This window comes from Antedon mediterranea, chromosome 11 (genome assembly GCF_964355755.1).
Source record: "Antedon mediterranea chromosome 11, ecAntMedi1.1, whole genome shotgun sequence".
Lineage (NCBI taxonomy): Eukaryota > Metazoa > Echinodermata > Crinoidea > Comatulida > Antedonidae > Antedon > Antedon mediterranea.
Window position 1 is genome coordinate 19,465,141 of NC_092680.1, and position 15,916 is coordinate 19,481,056.

The 15,916-nt window shown below is 30.9% G+C and overlaps 1 protein-coding gene across 2 annotated transcripts in view; it reads right to left on the reverse strand.

The window, feature by feature from the left end:
* The window catches only part of LOC140062408 (GREB1-like protein), a 64,263-nt gene that overhangs the window by 17,307 nt on the left and 31,040 nt on the right, over window positions 1-15,916 (reverse strand). For both annotated transcript variants that reach the window (XM_072108616.1, XM_072108617.1), the window contains exons 4-9: window positions 11,546-12,034; window positions 9,987-10,163; window positions 7,850-8,026; window positions 5,977-6,060; window positions 4,503-4,757; window positions 2,303-2,641 (exon numbers count right to left, since the gene is read on the reverse strand). In XM_072108616.1, coding sequence (XP_071964717.1) covers window positions 2,303-2,641; window positions 4,503-4,757; window positions 5,977-6,060; window positions 7,850-8,026; window positions 9,987-10,163; window positions 11,546-12,034 — 1,521 coding nt within the window. The remainder of the gene's footprint in view (window positions 1-2,302; window positions 2,642-4,502; window positions 4,758-5,976; window positions 6,061-7,849; window positions 8,027-9,986; window positions 10,164-11,545; window positions 12,035-15,916) is intronic.

Here is a 15,916-nt window from a genome sequence, read left to right on the forward strand (position 1 = left end):
ATTAATGTATAAATTATACATGGTATGGAGTTTAAGAAGTATCTAGTAGAACATATTTATTTTTAAAATATACATTTCATAATTATTAGTAGAAGCAGTCAGCGGCTTGATCTTAAAATTTAGTTCCGGGTTTAAAATTTCTATAGATAATTGGAAAATATAATCCATTGCAACAACATTTATTCTTTATTTAGTATCAGCGACTTATATAAGTCAAAGATGCACTCTTACCATCCTGAGATTAGAGCATGTCTTATTTTAATTAGTAATACAGATTATTTTGTTAATTTATACGTAATGTTACTTTCTATGGACCAGAAGATCTCGACATAAAAGAATGAAAGAACAATCCTAGTTCATTTTCACATCTCAGTTTTCTTTTTGCAATGGACCCCATTGGAAAAAAATTGACTTATCATTTTATGGGTCATCCTTGCATCCATTCACTGTGGTTTTATACATTTTTAAATCACATTTTTTTGCATTTCTTCTTTGTTTATGTATTTTAAATGTATTGTTGAATGGATGCTAAATGAATAAATAAAAAATTAATATATTCTGATAGCGGTGATTTTGAATTTAAGAATTGCTATATATTTTAGTTTGAATATTAAATTACATTTTATTGCTGAAAGCAACACAATATAAAATGTATTATACATTCTTTGTGTTTTCTTCAAAGAATTATTAGTGGAAAAAAAAAATTCAATATCAAAAAATCAACAGCGGTTTTAGACAGATTGTCAAGCGTGACTAATATCGACAAGAAATGATGAGAATTGTAAATAGGATTTTTTATAACGATGACATTAAAGAGTTTGGTAAGCATTTGCATAATATGAAAACAAGACATTTGTGCTTTTTTATATTTTAAATAAAAGCCCTGGCAATATTATGTATATTATTTATTTGCAGAAGGGTTCAATTTGTTCCTATAGCATTGTGTAATTGTATTTATTTTATTATTTATTTTATTTTGGTTTTTTTTTTTTTAAATAAAAAATTGCCAAATAATTTGTTACAAATAAACATTTGGTATACAGTAGTTAGTTATGTCAAAAACATTTATACTGCAGTTACTGCAGAACTTTTTTTTTACTTTTACTAGTTTATGAGGTAGTCACTGTAATAACCAGTGTTATTTAGCTAAATAACTGGCAAAATATAGTTACTGCAGTAAAAAAATAAATGTTTAAAAAAATTTGTGTTTACATTGTAAACAAAAATGTTCATATAGAACCAGGACAATTGTAAACTTTATAATATTGCCTTAAAACAATAACAGTGTTTGTATTTATCTTTAATTCTTAGGCCATATAAACGAGGCCAAATACAATTAATATACGATGTGCTATTACAAATTAATTAATTTACCAAACGGTCAATCCCTCACTACAAATCAACAGGGTACAGTTTACATACAATAAAATAATTAATGTATTAATTTAATTCTTAGGCCATAAAAACGAGGCCAAATACAATTAATATACGATGTGCTATTACAAATTAATTAATTTACCAAACGGTCAATCCCTCACTACAAATCAACAGGGTACAGTTTACATACAATAAAATAATGAATGTATTAATTTAATTCTTAGACCATATAAACGAGGCCAAATACAATTAATATACGATGTGCTATTACAAATTAATTAATTTACCTAACGGTCAATCCCTCACTACAAATCAACAGGGTACAGTTTACATACAATAAAATAATTAATGTATTAATTTAATCAAAATATTAATCATCCATTAAGTATACTCACTATACTATATTGTGTTTTGTCTTATAATGAAATAATAATAGTTCCTTACAGTTGTTATGGAATATCTATTACTTTTATAAATATTAATTAATTGATGGTTTTTTCCCGAGAAATGAATAAGTGATTTAATGTTTTCACGTTAATTCAATTTTTGAGATTATTTTTATATGGGTCACGATAACTAACATGTGGTTGCAATGTTTACTACTTATGAATTTAATGTTTCATTTACTTTCATTATAATTTCATAAAACTGAGAAAAAGAAAATTAAAAATTTGTTAGTTTCATTTAATAGATTTACAATTCTCTATGATATAGATGATGAGGTTTGAAAATATAAAGTACTATATGAGTGAAAGCAATGCCTATAAAAAATAGACGGGCATTCACCACAAAGGATATAAACAAACATCAAATGAAATACAGCAATTCCAATTTAAAGAATAAAATATTTATACTCATGGATAAGCGTAGGTAAATAAGAAACTAAATGACACTGTCTCTTTAAAGATAATACAAATGAACTGACCTAGTTGTACGAGGTACTGAACCATGACTAGGACCATAGTTTCTAGATTCATGTTTTGCATGCCGATTAATCCTAGACTCTCAGCCACACTCTGCGGGATCTGCTGTGATGTCTTCAGACTGTGTCTGAATATGGGGCTTAACATGACGTCCATTACGTTGCCGTGGAAAAGCGGCGTTGGTCCACTGCACGTGAGGATTATCACACGGCCGCCACACGCTTCCGCTAATCCGGGTGGAACAAAGCAAGTATCTTGCATACTGCTGGTGACAGGGGGTGGAACAAAGTTTGGTGGATGTACACTGTGTGATGATGCCAGATGTTTGGGTGAAATTGGTTCTGAATATCAACAAAAAAATATATTAATAACTAAACATTATTTAATATCAATTTAACTTTAATATAATATTCTGTACGTAATTTTGTGAAAATGAAAAAAAAAAATTATTTTATCAACTAAATATTTATTTAATATCAATTTAACTTATAATATAAAATTGTGTAAGAAAATTTGTGAAAATGAAAAGAAAAAAATACTTATTAATTATTAATAACTGTATATTTGTAGGTGTTTTTGTAGAATTGGCTCTGAAAACTAACACTTATTATATATTTATTAATATTAATGTTGATTTGAGAACTTGATTTAGCTAAAATTTCTTGCTTTGACAAACATTATTATTTATTAAAATTTATTCAGAAACAACCAATATTTTCAGGTGCAAAAATATATCAAATATTAATTATTAAAGATTAAATATTTAAAATAAAAATCTAGAATTATATTATTTACATTTATGAATATCATAAGGATAACAAATCAAAATCATTATCTATTTAATATTTTATATAATACTTTTATATAATTTAATTTTTTTTATATTTATATAATTTTGTACGACAGTTGTTATAGTTTGTTAAAGCGATCAGGATCCTTCACAATATTTCCTAACATTTTTACTTTAATAATCTATTTTTGTTTTATTTACGAGCAAATTATGTGATAAAAGATAAACATTAGGATCATGTAAAAATCATCCTACTGCAGTTACTGCAGTATCTATGTTTTGTTTACTCTTTAACCTGTTTATGCAATTATTTCTTAACAAGATTTTTTAATATAATCCAGTTACAGTAATTTATTGCTGTAACTGCATCATAAACTTGTATTGAAACAAACTAAAATCATACATTACTGCAGTAAAAAAATTAGTTGCTGCAGTGACTGCAGTACAATAATTTTAACATGATCCCTTAATATATTTACGTTCAACTGTTGGAGACTGGCAATTTCTATTACAGTATTTTTTCCTGAGAAATTTGATACCTTTTAAAATGCCACAGTTAAATTTACATATTATTACATGATAACAGTCAGAATATAGGTTAAGTATGATTATAAAAAAGTACTTGGTTTGTGGGTGGCCTAGCTACATTAATTACTGCATCGTGTTAAGGACATTTATAACTGTCTATAATTTACGCACTTAACACCCAGTATCATTTAAATCTAGGTGTTATCTAGGTGTTACTTTTATTGGTCAAATTAGAATTATAGTATATGGAATTTTTAATATTGTTTAAGTTAGGTTTGCAGTATGGTACTAAAGTATGGTTGAGAAAGTTGCAAAAATAAGGGGCATGAGAACATTTTGGGCTTTACATTAATAAAATAGAATCCTATATAAAATATCCTAAATTGTTTATTTCAATAATCAATTTTTTTGTTATTTACGAGTACTACAGTATTGTAAAAAAAATTAAATTTCTAATATAAAATAGAAACAGTTTTGCGCAACTCATATAAGTTTATTGATCATAAATAGGCTAAGCAGCAGTGTGAAATAATTAATATTTCAAACATGTTTCTTTGCATATTAAACATTTTAGGAGATGCGTTGTTTATCTTGTCCAATTGATGCAATGAAATTAAAAATGAATCGTATTGTAATTGTAGATGACAAAAAGTATTAACTTAAATAAAAATCAGACAAAGAAAAATGTATCAATTTTATTAAATGGTTGGCAAGATAGATCAATAGTTGATCAATCAACCATTGATCCACCATTTTATGGGGGAAATTTTTTTTTTTATTTTTAAAAATAAATATAACTGAAAGCTCTATATCATTCAAAGGAGTTACTAAAATAGATGCAAAAAGATGTTAGTAATTTACGATTTAAAAATTCAAATGATCACCTGGACGAATAACATGAGGACGCTCTCCATCCATACTATATCGATGTCTTTTTTTCAAAGGCGGCTGCGCCGCACTTCCGTCACTTGGTGATGCGCCTCGTTTATCCTGACACGCTTGGCCCATTGGGGAGTTACTCTCTCGTTTCAGTCCTACCGCATAATGGTTAATCGTTGCCGAAGGGGATGATCTGTGGTAGTGACTACTACGGTAATTTATGGCCGTTGATTGACTAGCTAACGATCTAGAAACTATTACTAGATAAAAATGTAGATTTATGCAAATTAGTAAACGAGTATGCATTGTGTTTGAAAGATTCTCCTACCATTAATGTTGAAAACTAATGTTGCATGACGTCTAGGATAAATCATGTACAATTTAACAGAATTATCTACAGAATACACCATCAATACTAATGCAGTGTACAGTCTATGAAATAAGATATAAATTTCTATTGTTGTGTTGCATAATGTATCTGATCTTTCTGCTGATCAGATTGAATTGTTACGTGGATTTTCAAAAGTATGATTAATTATTGATAATAGCTTTGTTTTTCAAATGACAATGACCTAGTTTAATACATCTTGATTCACAGTAATAACAAAAAGAATTTCAATAAACAACTTTGAACTGTGTAACTAAAATGTGAATAGCTTTCCAATTTATTACTTGGTACACAAGCTCCTTCAAAATATATTATGGAATAAATTTTCTTCCAATATTGTATTGTATTGTATTGAAATGTCTAAAGCTCTGTCTACACTATCAAACTTTTTGTGACAAAAAAAACGACATGATGTTGTCATATCAGTACCATATTTAGGCATACCACACTACCATATTTGGTCACATCACACTTTTTTTGTCAAATTAGTTTGATAGTGTAGACAGAGCTTTACAATGTTTATGATAGAAACTTTCAAAACAACACCATAATCAACAGTTTTGTAATTATATTATTTAGCTTTAAAAACATACAACTGATTAAATATTTTTTCCTGCACACATTTGCTAGATTATTGTATTCAGTGTTGTGATGTACAGTCAAAACAGACACAACCGATTATGTTTAATTGTTGTTAGTAGCAACACAGACAGTACTACATACTTCAGAATAGTTTGTTATATTGCGTGTCCATAGAAACAGACCATACATCATAAAAAGGGTTATTAGTATGTGCAATATCAATATAGGAGAGAATTTTCGTACAAAATTGCTCCTACCATCTATACAAATTGTGTACCAAACTGACCACAATTTTACTTGGAATGTTATTGTTATATGAATTTTCAACAATATCCGCCATCTATTTTACCAGCCAAAACGGGGTCAAAATTCCCCGATTGTAAGTCTGTTACAGTGACTATACTCAGTGTTGTTACAGACAAAATATTGTTCTAGCCATTTTGAATGTCTCTATAATATTCACATCAGATATTCTGTGAATTCAACAGAGCTGTGTTATCAAAACTCACCTGACGCCTGGTTACCAATGGTAATGTTAGGAGAGCTGCTGATATATCCCATGCCTGATGATGAATAACTACGTTTGCGACATTCTATAAGATAAGCAATGTTATCGTCAATACCTTGCCATACCATAATTGGATATATAACTAAAGGCCTAGCAGATACAGAATTGTCACGTCTATGTTCATATTGTATAGTGTTGATCACACGTTTTACAGGATACAAATATTATATCTATGGTTATTGAGAGTCGCGACATGCCACAAAGCCGGCATCTTGTGACCCTTGCAGAAATTACCTGTGGAAAAATCATGACTATAAATAGAAATATCACCACATTTATTAACATGATAATTTTAATAGGTTGTAGGTAGCTAAAATCATGACAAAACAGATTCTACCATCATGTTGATTAACTAACAGGTTTATAGGTAAAACCAAGCTAAAACAGATTTCACCACACATTAACTGATAGTGTAGGTGGATAAAACTCAGTCAAAACAGATTTCACCACACATTAACTGATAGTGTAGGTGGATAAAACTCGGTCAAAACAGATTTCACCACACATTAACTGATAGTGTAGGTGGATAAAACTCAGTCAAAACAGATTTCACCACACATTAACTGATAGTGTAGGTGGATAAAACTCGGTCAAAACAGATTTCACCACACATTAACTGATAGTGTAGGTGGATAAAACTCGGTCAAAACAGATTTCACCACACATTAACTGATAGTGTAGGTGGATAAAACTCGGTCAAAACAGATTTCACCACACATTAACTGATAGTGTAGGTGGATAAAACTCGGTCAAAACAGATTTCACCACACATTAACTGATAGTGTAGGTGGATAAAACTCAGTCAAAACAGATTTCACCACACATTAACTGATAGCTTAACAGGTTAAAGGTGGATAAAACCAAGTCAAAACCGATTCTACCATAGATTAACTGATAGTTTTAACCTGTATGTAGTTAAAACCCAGTAAAAACAGATTTTACCACACATTAACTGATAGTTTTAATAGGTTAAAGGTGGATAAAACCCAGTCAAACTTAATTTCACCACACAATAAACTGATATCTTTAACAGGTTAAAGGTGGGTAACACCCAGTCAAATAACATTTCACCAAAGATTAACTGATACAGTATTTGTAACAGGTTTGTAGCTAGGACACCCAGTAAAAACTGATTCTACAACACATTAACTGACAGATTTCAATAACTTGCATTCTGATTCTCCAGGCTCAAGATTAAGTAAATCAAAATTCTAAGTATTATCAATAGTGACTTTTACGTTATGAGGTAGTACTTAGGAAATGGACTGGAAATTACCTTGCATGCATGTTTAAGCAGAAAGATTTTTTCCCATGAAGAACTGGAAATATCACATGACAAGCTTTGACCAATAATTACAAGTGGGATGTAACCTTGTTTATGTTCAATGTAGGACAGTCAGAAATAATTTACTGGAAATTCATAAATATTCCACAAGTTTGCTGACAGTGACACAATAGTATTGTACATACATCAGTTAGTACATACTAATTAATCATTAACAGTTGAATACGTTTTCCATATTGATTTTAAAAACAACTAAAAAGCTGATATAGAAAACATGTTTAGCCTTATCTACACATTCACTTAAATGTTTGATGGAATATGTTCAGGCTAGTGTCACATATCCAATCCTACATAGTTGTAAAGTCTTGACTTAAGATTTTTTTATATGGCTTAATTAATAAAGCATTAAAAAAATTATTTATTGGAAGTCATATTTCATATTGTTATTCCAAGAATTAACAAATAAAGAACAAAATATGGCTTTTCTATTATGATTTTATTTAAACAAAAGATATTGCATTTAACTAACCTTTCCATGGGATATTTGGGCCTCGTACCAATTGACCCTGTTTGTTCCTCACAATGTAATACTTCAGGTGTTTTTGTTTCTTAGCCTGTGTCGTTAACTTGAGGTTAATGTGATGTGAAAACTCTGTGAAATAACGAAATCCCTTCTCACCACAGCCAACACAGTTACCACTGAACCCTATCATGCAAAATAAATACATTAAGTAAGGCATGAGTTTTAATAGTTAGGGAAGTATTGTGAAATTTACTTAAATACTTAAAGCCCCATTCCCTACGTTTTTTAGATCTATTTTAAGATCACAAACTATATTTAATGTAAAAATAATACTATATGGTCCTATTGCGATAACTTTTTTCGTCTTTAAACGGTTAAAAATGTGAAAAATAAATCGATTCTAATAATTATAGAGGCCCGCTATAAATCCCAAAATGCATTGCGCGCGGATTGATATTTTTGTTTTTCACCTGTAATTCGCCCACTTTTCGATCGATCGTGAAGCCAAAACAAATGGAAGACTCCTAACTTTTCAGCGAAAATACCGGGTTTTCCCCAATTTGTATCAACGGAGTCTGGCAAAAATAGAAAGACAATTAATGCAGCAACTATACAACGTCAGGCTAGGTATATAGCTAGCGTACGATGTTCGTACGTTATCGATGTTTACCAGCTAGGCCTACAAAACTAAGCCTAGCTAGGCTAGGCCTAAGACCGTCCATGAGAGGTCGATCGCCGCGAGCTACTTAGGTAGTGCATTGTTTCTCACTTTTTATCATAATTTACCATAAAACGTACATTTAAGACAAGGAATGACATGGTTTAATGTTTTTAAAGTGATATATATGTATTATTTTCCAAAAAACGTCCAAAATTGCAGGGAAGGGGTCTTTAATAATAAATAAAAGGTTTTTGGACTCTTTTTAGTCTTAAATGTTTTGTTCTAATTTATTTGATACAATTTAGATACTTTTACGCACACTTTACAGATTGGTATTTATATCACAATGATTTTCTTTCTGCATTAAATTGTTTCAATGACTTATTTGTTTTTACTTTAAAAATACAATTTACTAGGTAAATTTGTTTGTTTTCTTCTAATCATCTTAGGGTAAAGTAGATAATAATTTTCTTTCATTAAAACAACTAGCTATTCAACACACCCTTTGTTCCATTTCAATAACTACTCTTTTGAGTCGCGCAGTATAAAGCTCTGTCTACACTATCAAACTATTTGACAAAAAAAGGGTTATGTGCCCAAATATGGTAGTGATATGCCCAAAAATGGTAATGATATGACATCATGTCCATTTAAGTTTGATAGTGTAGAAAGAAGAAGAAGAAGTTCCCATGGCCATATGGGTGCCACTACATACCCTCCTCATACAAAACTTTAGGTCAGAAAAATGGGTTGAATTTTCATAATTAAGAGTTATAAACTTTGTAACAAACCGACTATAAACTCTTAAACAGGTATAATAAACTGCATGTTATTTCTAATAAATTGTTTATAAACAATCCTTACTTAAATGTTATAACAAATAATAATATTTATTTGTCTTTTTAAGTTAATTATCTTATTATAATTGGCAGTATGCTATCACCAGCTATTAAGCAACCTTGATAATATGGAAAAAACTCATTAAATATGATGTAACACTCATTAAAAATAATATATACGATTAAATCTGTAGGAAGAAAGGAAATTTAATTGCAAATCTTTATCAATTCAGTTGGAATATTTATGACTTATGATTACAAAAAAAAGTTGTATAGTAAAGCAATTTAAAGCTCTGTCTACACTATCAAACTATGGTAGTGATATGACATCATCATGTCCATATATGGGCACAGCACATTTGTTTGTCACATAAAGTTTGATAGTGTAGAGAGAACTTTAGGTATATAGCCCAAAAAATGAAACATTGACGAGACTTGTTTGAGGAATAGTGATAGTTGACCGAGTCCTGATAGGCACGCTAGGTTGGTGTGGGATTGAGTTACAATGTTTGGTAGCTGAAAAGGTTTGTTTCGTTTCGTTAGATTTGTGATGGGTTCAGGGAAATGTTAGGAATGGAAAATAACCTTTAACCTTTGGCTTCAAGCATCTGCTTCTTAAGTTCACCTAAAACATGATACCTACCAAGCAAGGCAAGATTTGTGTTAGGATCCGGTAAGAACCTTGCGTCAACCGCTGCTACCACGATATTCTCGGGCAAGTATGGTGACTTAGTCCCGACAAGAATGAAGCCTTTTGGAAGGTCGATAGTCTTTTCTGTAAGTTCTGTTAGTCGAATATCGGCACCAGCTTGACAGAAACCTGAAACAGTGATTTAAAAAAAATGTTAAATAATTTATAAATATATATTTGTCCAATTAGACAGATAAATACACCAGGTGGGACCCAACCAAATATCTTCACCTGATTTGGGGTTGACTGTAAGTGTTAAAACATTTATTTTCCATCGTTTATGGCATGTGAAAGTATTAATCATTTTTAATAGAAGTATCTCAAAGCAGGGGAAGATTCGGGATTTTCATCGGCAGAGAGCAAACATAACATTAATAAAAAGCAGTAAATCATTTTGTTTAACTGTCGAAGGGGGAGGGGGGGGGGGGTGTCACACCTGCAATGGAGGAATTCTACTGTGTAGCGAACATTCTGTGCATATGACAACACTGGCATTAAGTATAGCAGAAAGCACTTAAAAATTATTATTTGTTTATATTGAAATGTTGAATTGAATAAAATATTCAAGATGTCAACTGCTGTTTTTTTTTTACAAAATTTGATGGTACTTTTTTTTTCAGGATAAAACCCTAGATTTTTAACCATAAAATATACAATATAAAAATATATATTTTTTTAAATATAGGGCAGGTTCATCACTGGGACATGACAGTAAATAAAAATCAACTAGACTTTAGTAGTTGGCATTTAAAGCCAGCTTTTTTTCGATAAAAAGTAATGATATTAATAAATTAATAGATAAAATAAGGAAGAGGAGGTTCACCAGTAGGGCAAAGGTAGAGAAAAGTCAATCAAAATGGCCTACTTTACTTCATAAAAATCTATAACTTTCTTTTATATGTACACTTTTTTATGTATAAAGCCCTGTGGGTAGCTGTTGACATACAAGGTAGCGAATGCCATTATGTGCAAGCTAAACTTATGTAATACAATTTAATGGTTGTTATCATTGAAACAAATAGAATATTTAAATTCATAATGATAAAACCTGGCATGTAATGTGTTAATGCTAATATATTTGTTGTATAGAGCGCATTCCACAAACAATGTTGTCTCAATGTGCTTTTAGTGAAGTGGGGGAAAAATAAATATTGTAATAAAATGCTACTTAAAATACAAATGAAGATCGAAAGGTTGAACTATGACATTTGGAGAAATTAGTTTTATATTATAATAAATAGAGAAAAGTCTCCAGTTGTATCATTGACCAAAGGGATCTACAATATCATGTCATATAATATATATTTCACAGGAAGTTTTGGTATAGTTTGGTATGTAATACAGTACACTGAATAATTTGTTTTCTTCACAATTTACTTCCCCTAGTCTGCTTTTGCTTAAAGACTGGCTGTTTTGACAAATCAGTTTATTTGAATGCATGTTTTAAATAGCTTAGTGTGTCACATCAAATTATCTTTTTTTCTTGCATAAATTCTAAGCCCAGTACTCACCTACTTCTTGACAACCTTGCACTGTAAGACTATTGTAAAGCATACCCGATCCATCCATATATTCCCTTCTATACTGAACCAGCTCATCTGCTGGGGGCCTGGGGGACAATTGTTTGGGCATCATACCAGTCATCGATGATGGTATATGATCAGGTGGATTGTGCCTTGGAATGATCTGTGGAGGAGCTGTCCGGCTAACGACAAGTGGAGCTGGTGGAAGAGGTTGATGGGTAATGGACGGGTGTGGAGGAATGCGGTGGGATGGGATGACAACGGGTGCATGTACTTTTGATGGAACCGGATGCCGTATCTGTGCCTGGTGTGAATGTCTTGGCGAGGTGGATGCGGGAGTATGTGGTTCGGATGATCTTGATCGATGTTCTGGATGTACGTCGTGTAAAGCTCGTGGACTGATCGACGAACTGTCTCTTTCACGGCGGCCATCACTAATTCGTCTTACATTTAGATCGCGGACTTTAGGCTTTACATCTAAAAGGAAAAATTATATCAAATATTGAAAGGATTCTGAAACGTATCATTAATCAAATTGAAGAAACTTGGACTCTTGACTTAGCTTACAGAAATGATAAACCTTTCTCCATTAGCCAGTAGTTGATACCAGGTATCAGATTAGCATAGCACTCCATTAGGACATGCATCATAAGTTAAGAAGAACATTGGTTTGTAATATAATTGTAGTTTTTATACATGTTTGAATTTCTTTATTGTGAAAATTTTGTTTAGCAATTATTGCTAATCAAACTGATTTTTTAGTCGAGAAACATAGTTTTGTATTGACTTTTTTTGCTACACAATTATAGAAATGTGTAGCAATAAGGTTGTTTTGTATAGCTTTTTGCTATGCTACACTGGCGAAATTATTCCCTGCAGTGATACCAATTTTTTTGCTGTGTACTATTGTTTTGTGCTTTTTTATACCATATTCAATAAATAAATATGGTCTCCAAAATGAAAAAAATACAAATGTATAAAATTCAACTTTGAATAGGCCTTTTTATAACTTGGATGAAGTTACTCACTTTTGCAAAAACTAAGACGAAATAAACAGTTAACCAAAAACCAGAGACTTCCAGTCAATGGACTTCCAATTGACCATTTCTTTTTCAAGAAAATTGTTTTTTTATCAAAGAATGAGTAATCCGCGATTTTCCCTGCAACAGTAATATTGTCCATGTGGTGGGCGCCGCCATAAGTGAGGATGTATCTGGGATGTATACAACTTATTGTGACGGTTACACTAATCAAAGGCTGGACCACCGGTAGTATTTTCATGATAAAAAATGTTATCAACTACATGCCAACATCATGTTAAATGCTGTTTGGATATTTAATTGTTCGTTTCATGCAATTTATTTAGTAAAAACTGCCGTATAAACAGTTAGCTTCATCAACCGGGCGCTACGATAGCGTGACCGGGCGTGTTGGTGTTTACGCGTTTTCACGGAGGATAGTTTAATAATATTCCTATATTTAACTTGTTTCTGGTAAAACAAATAAATGTTAATGAAATTTAACATTGTATCCTATTAATAACATGTATTTTATACTAATTTATATCATAAAAACAATACTTAATTTACCGGGCGTAGAGTAGTACGCGGTAATGGTAAAGAATATGCCGTGCTGAGTAACGATTCGTTGATTTTTGGTATTGCTGCGTTAGGCCTTTTTTGTGAACTAATTTAGCATGTTAGTAAATAATTGTCTGTAAAAGTGAATGTACACTAGTTTGTTAATAAATATGTATTATAAAATGGTTTGCAAATGCAAAATATATTCTCATAATTCTATTTACGGTAATGTGACATGTATAATATCTATTAAATCAAGTCTTATTTAGTATGTATACATCCGCCCTTATGAGGGCGGGCATCACTCTCTGGAGCTCTGTGTTACAAATTTCTCATGCAAAAATCGCGGAATACTCATTCTTGTGATATATATTCTTTGTTTTTATTTAAATTTTGATTTATTTTTTTTATACAGAGCTCTACAAATGTCAAGATTATCAAAATATTGTTTATAGTGTAATCAATTATGAAAAATGTTTACCCTTTGAACGTTTATTGACATTTCACCCCGGTATCGCTATCATAAACATAGCACCTAATACTTAATGATGCAAAAAAAACTACAATAAGAATATGAATAAATGATTACCACGGCAACACGCACTATCAAATAACACAATGTTGAAACAAGACAAGCGAAACGATCCGTTAAAGGCCTCCTCGTGGCCATACGTTTACGAGAAGGACGAAGGTATAATCACCATTATTTGTTACACTATATATACATCAATAATATATCTTTAATCTGTAAACATCAATCACTCAGATAGCTTAGTTTTTGTCAGCTGTTTGCACATAAATATGTATGTGTGCAATATTCACGCATTTAATAACCCTGCGTGTGCATTTGGGAAAATAATGTATCCATTTACAAGAAAACATGGCTACAGTTAAATTCTTTATTTATCATCATATTTATTTTCGTAAGGAACGGTAAATTTCTATTAAAATAATATGTTTTTATTTATTTGAATAATATAAACATATTACAAATATATATTTTATGTATATTTTATGGCGATCCTGTTTTGGTGTTTTACACTGTTGGATCTTGAATAAATAAATAAAATTTACTTTATTAAACAAAAAGGTTGATGATTTTGCGATTTGTTAAAATTCGGATTTGAAAAATTACTTTAAGCTAACATTGATTATTTTGTCAAATAATTTGTTTGCAAAAGTAAATTTGGTATGAGAGTGTCTGACAAATTACTGTAAGCATGTAACAAATGAGGCTTAACATTTGGCCTCTTGTCATCTTCATCATAACAAATACTCTTATATTAACATACTGGTATGGTAATATGTTAAACATGAGGCTATCATAACAACATTTAATTCGAAATATTCAGTACAATCAATTTAATGTTCTTTTGCATTTTGTTAATTAATGGTATTATAAAGTAATATATATTTTTATTAAATCTATAAAGTACCTGAACAAAAATATAGCTACCATTTGTCATATATTTTATATTATAAAATATATAAAATCTAAAAGTAAAAAAAGTCACATTTGTTTGTTAAAAAAGTAAAGATTGATATTAATATTGCTAAACCCCTGCAAACCTCCATAAAACATAGCAAACCCAACCAAACCAATCTTTTTTTACCAAATATTAAATTTCTACTGTTAACTACTTATTTTTGTGCTAAACCCTGCAAACACCGCAAACCTAAAAAAAGCAAACACCACCGAACCAACATAAAAGTGATTGACTCATGTAGTACCCACTGGGTATATCCATGTAAAAAAAATATTAAATTTCTACTGTTAACTACTTATTTTTGTGGTAAAACATCATTTTTTGGTCAAAAAAGATTGGTTCAGTTGGGTTTGCTATGTTTTATGGAGGTTTGCAGGGGTTTAGCAATATTAATATCAATCTTTACTTTTTTAACAAACAAAAGTACACATATTTTGTTTCTGGTAACATGCTACTGTATTTTGTCTCATAAATACAAGTATAGAAGGGATAAAATTCATGAAAGAAAATCGATAAGGTATAAATTGTGTTTATAACCTAAGGTACAGTAATAATGCATTATAGCCTAGTAAACCATTAGCTACGGTACTAACATTTTAATTGAATATAGTTAAATTCTCCTTATTAAATATAGACTGTATCTATTACATTTTGAGATAATTAAAAACCAAAGTAAAATTATAAATAGTGCTGTTTTTTTCTTTATTATTGCTGTAAAATGCAGCAAATTAAAGGGTACAGTAACATCCAATTTACCTCTGATGCAATGTTATTGTTAATGTAACATTCTGAAACTTAATGGAACTGTACTGTACAGTACAGTACCTCAGAAACCTAAACTATATAATTTGTTATTTATTTTTTATACTGGGTAGCCTCTTCAGTCAAAGGCTGTTCTCCCAGAGCCCCCTGTGTATAGAACTATGATGAGTTTGTGACAGTGGCTGTGTGTGTAACTAGTAAACCGGGGTAACCCCCTACTCGTCTCAAACTATGTACTACTAGGTTCTTTAAAGTGCACATGAGCCAGATGTGTACAGTACACTGGACCTACGGTTTATAGTCCTTATCCGAGAAGACTCGTTCTACCACCAGAACCATGGAGTGAGTGAGCCTCAAACCCTTAGCAATACCCTTACGGTTCCACTGTTTTAGCCACTCGTCAACTCACTTTCTCAGTGGTAAATCAAAAGTATGATGGAGTAACAACTAACATCAGGGTTAACAACACATCTTGCTTGCGTAATTGGGTACTTTACCTCGGCTGTGTGCTGGTCATGATTTTCGCTAAC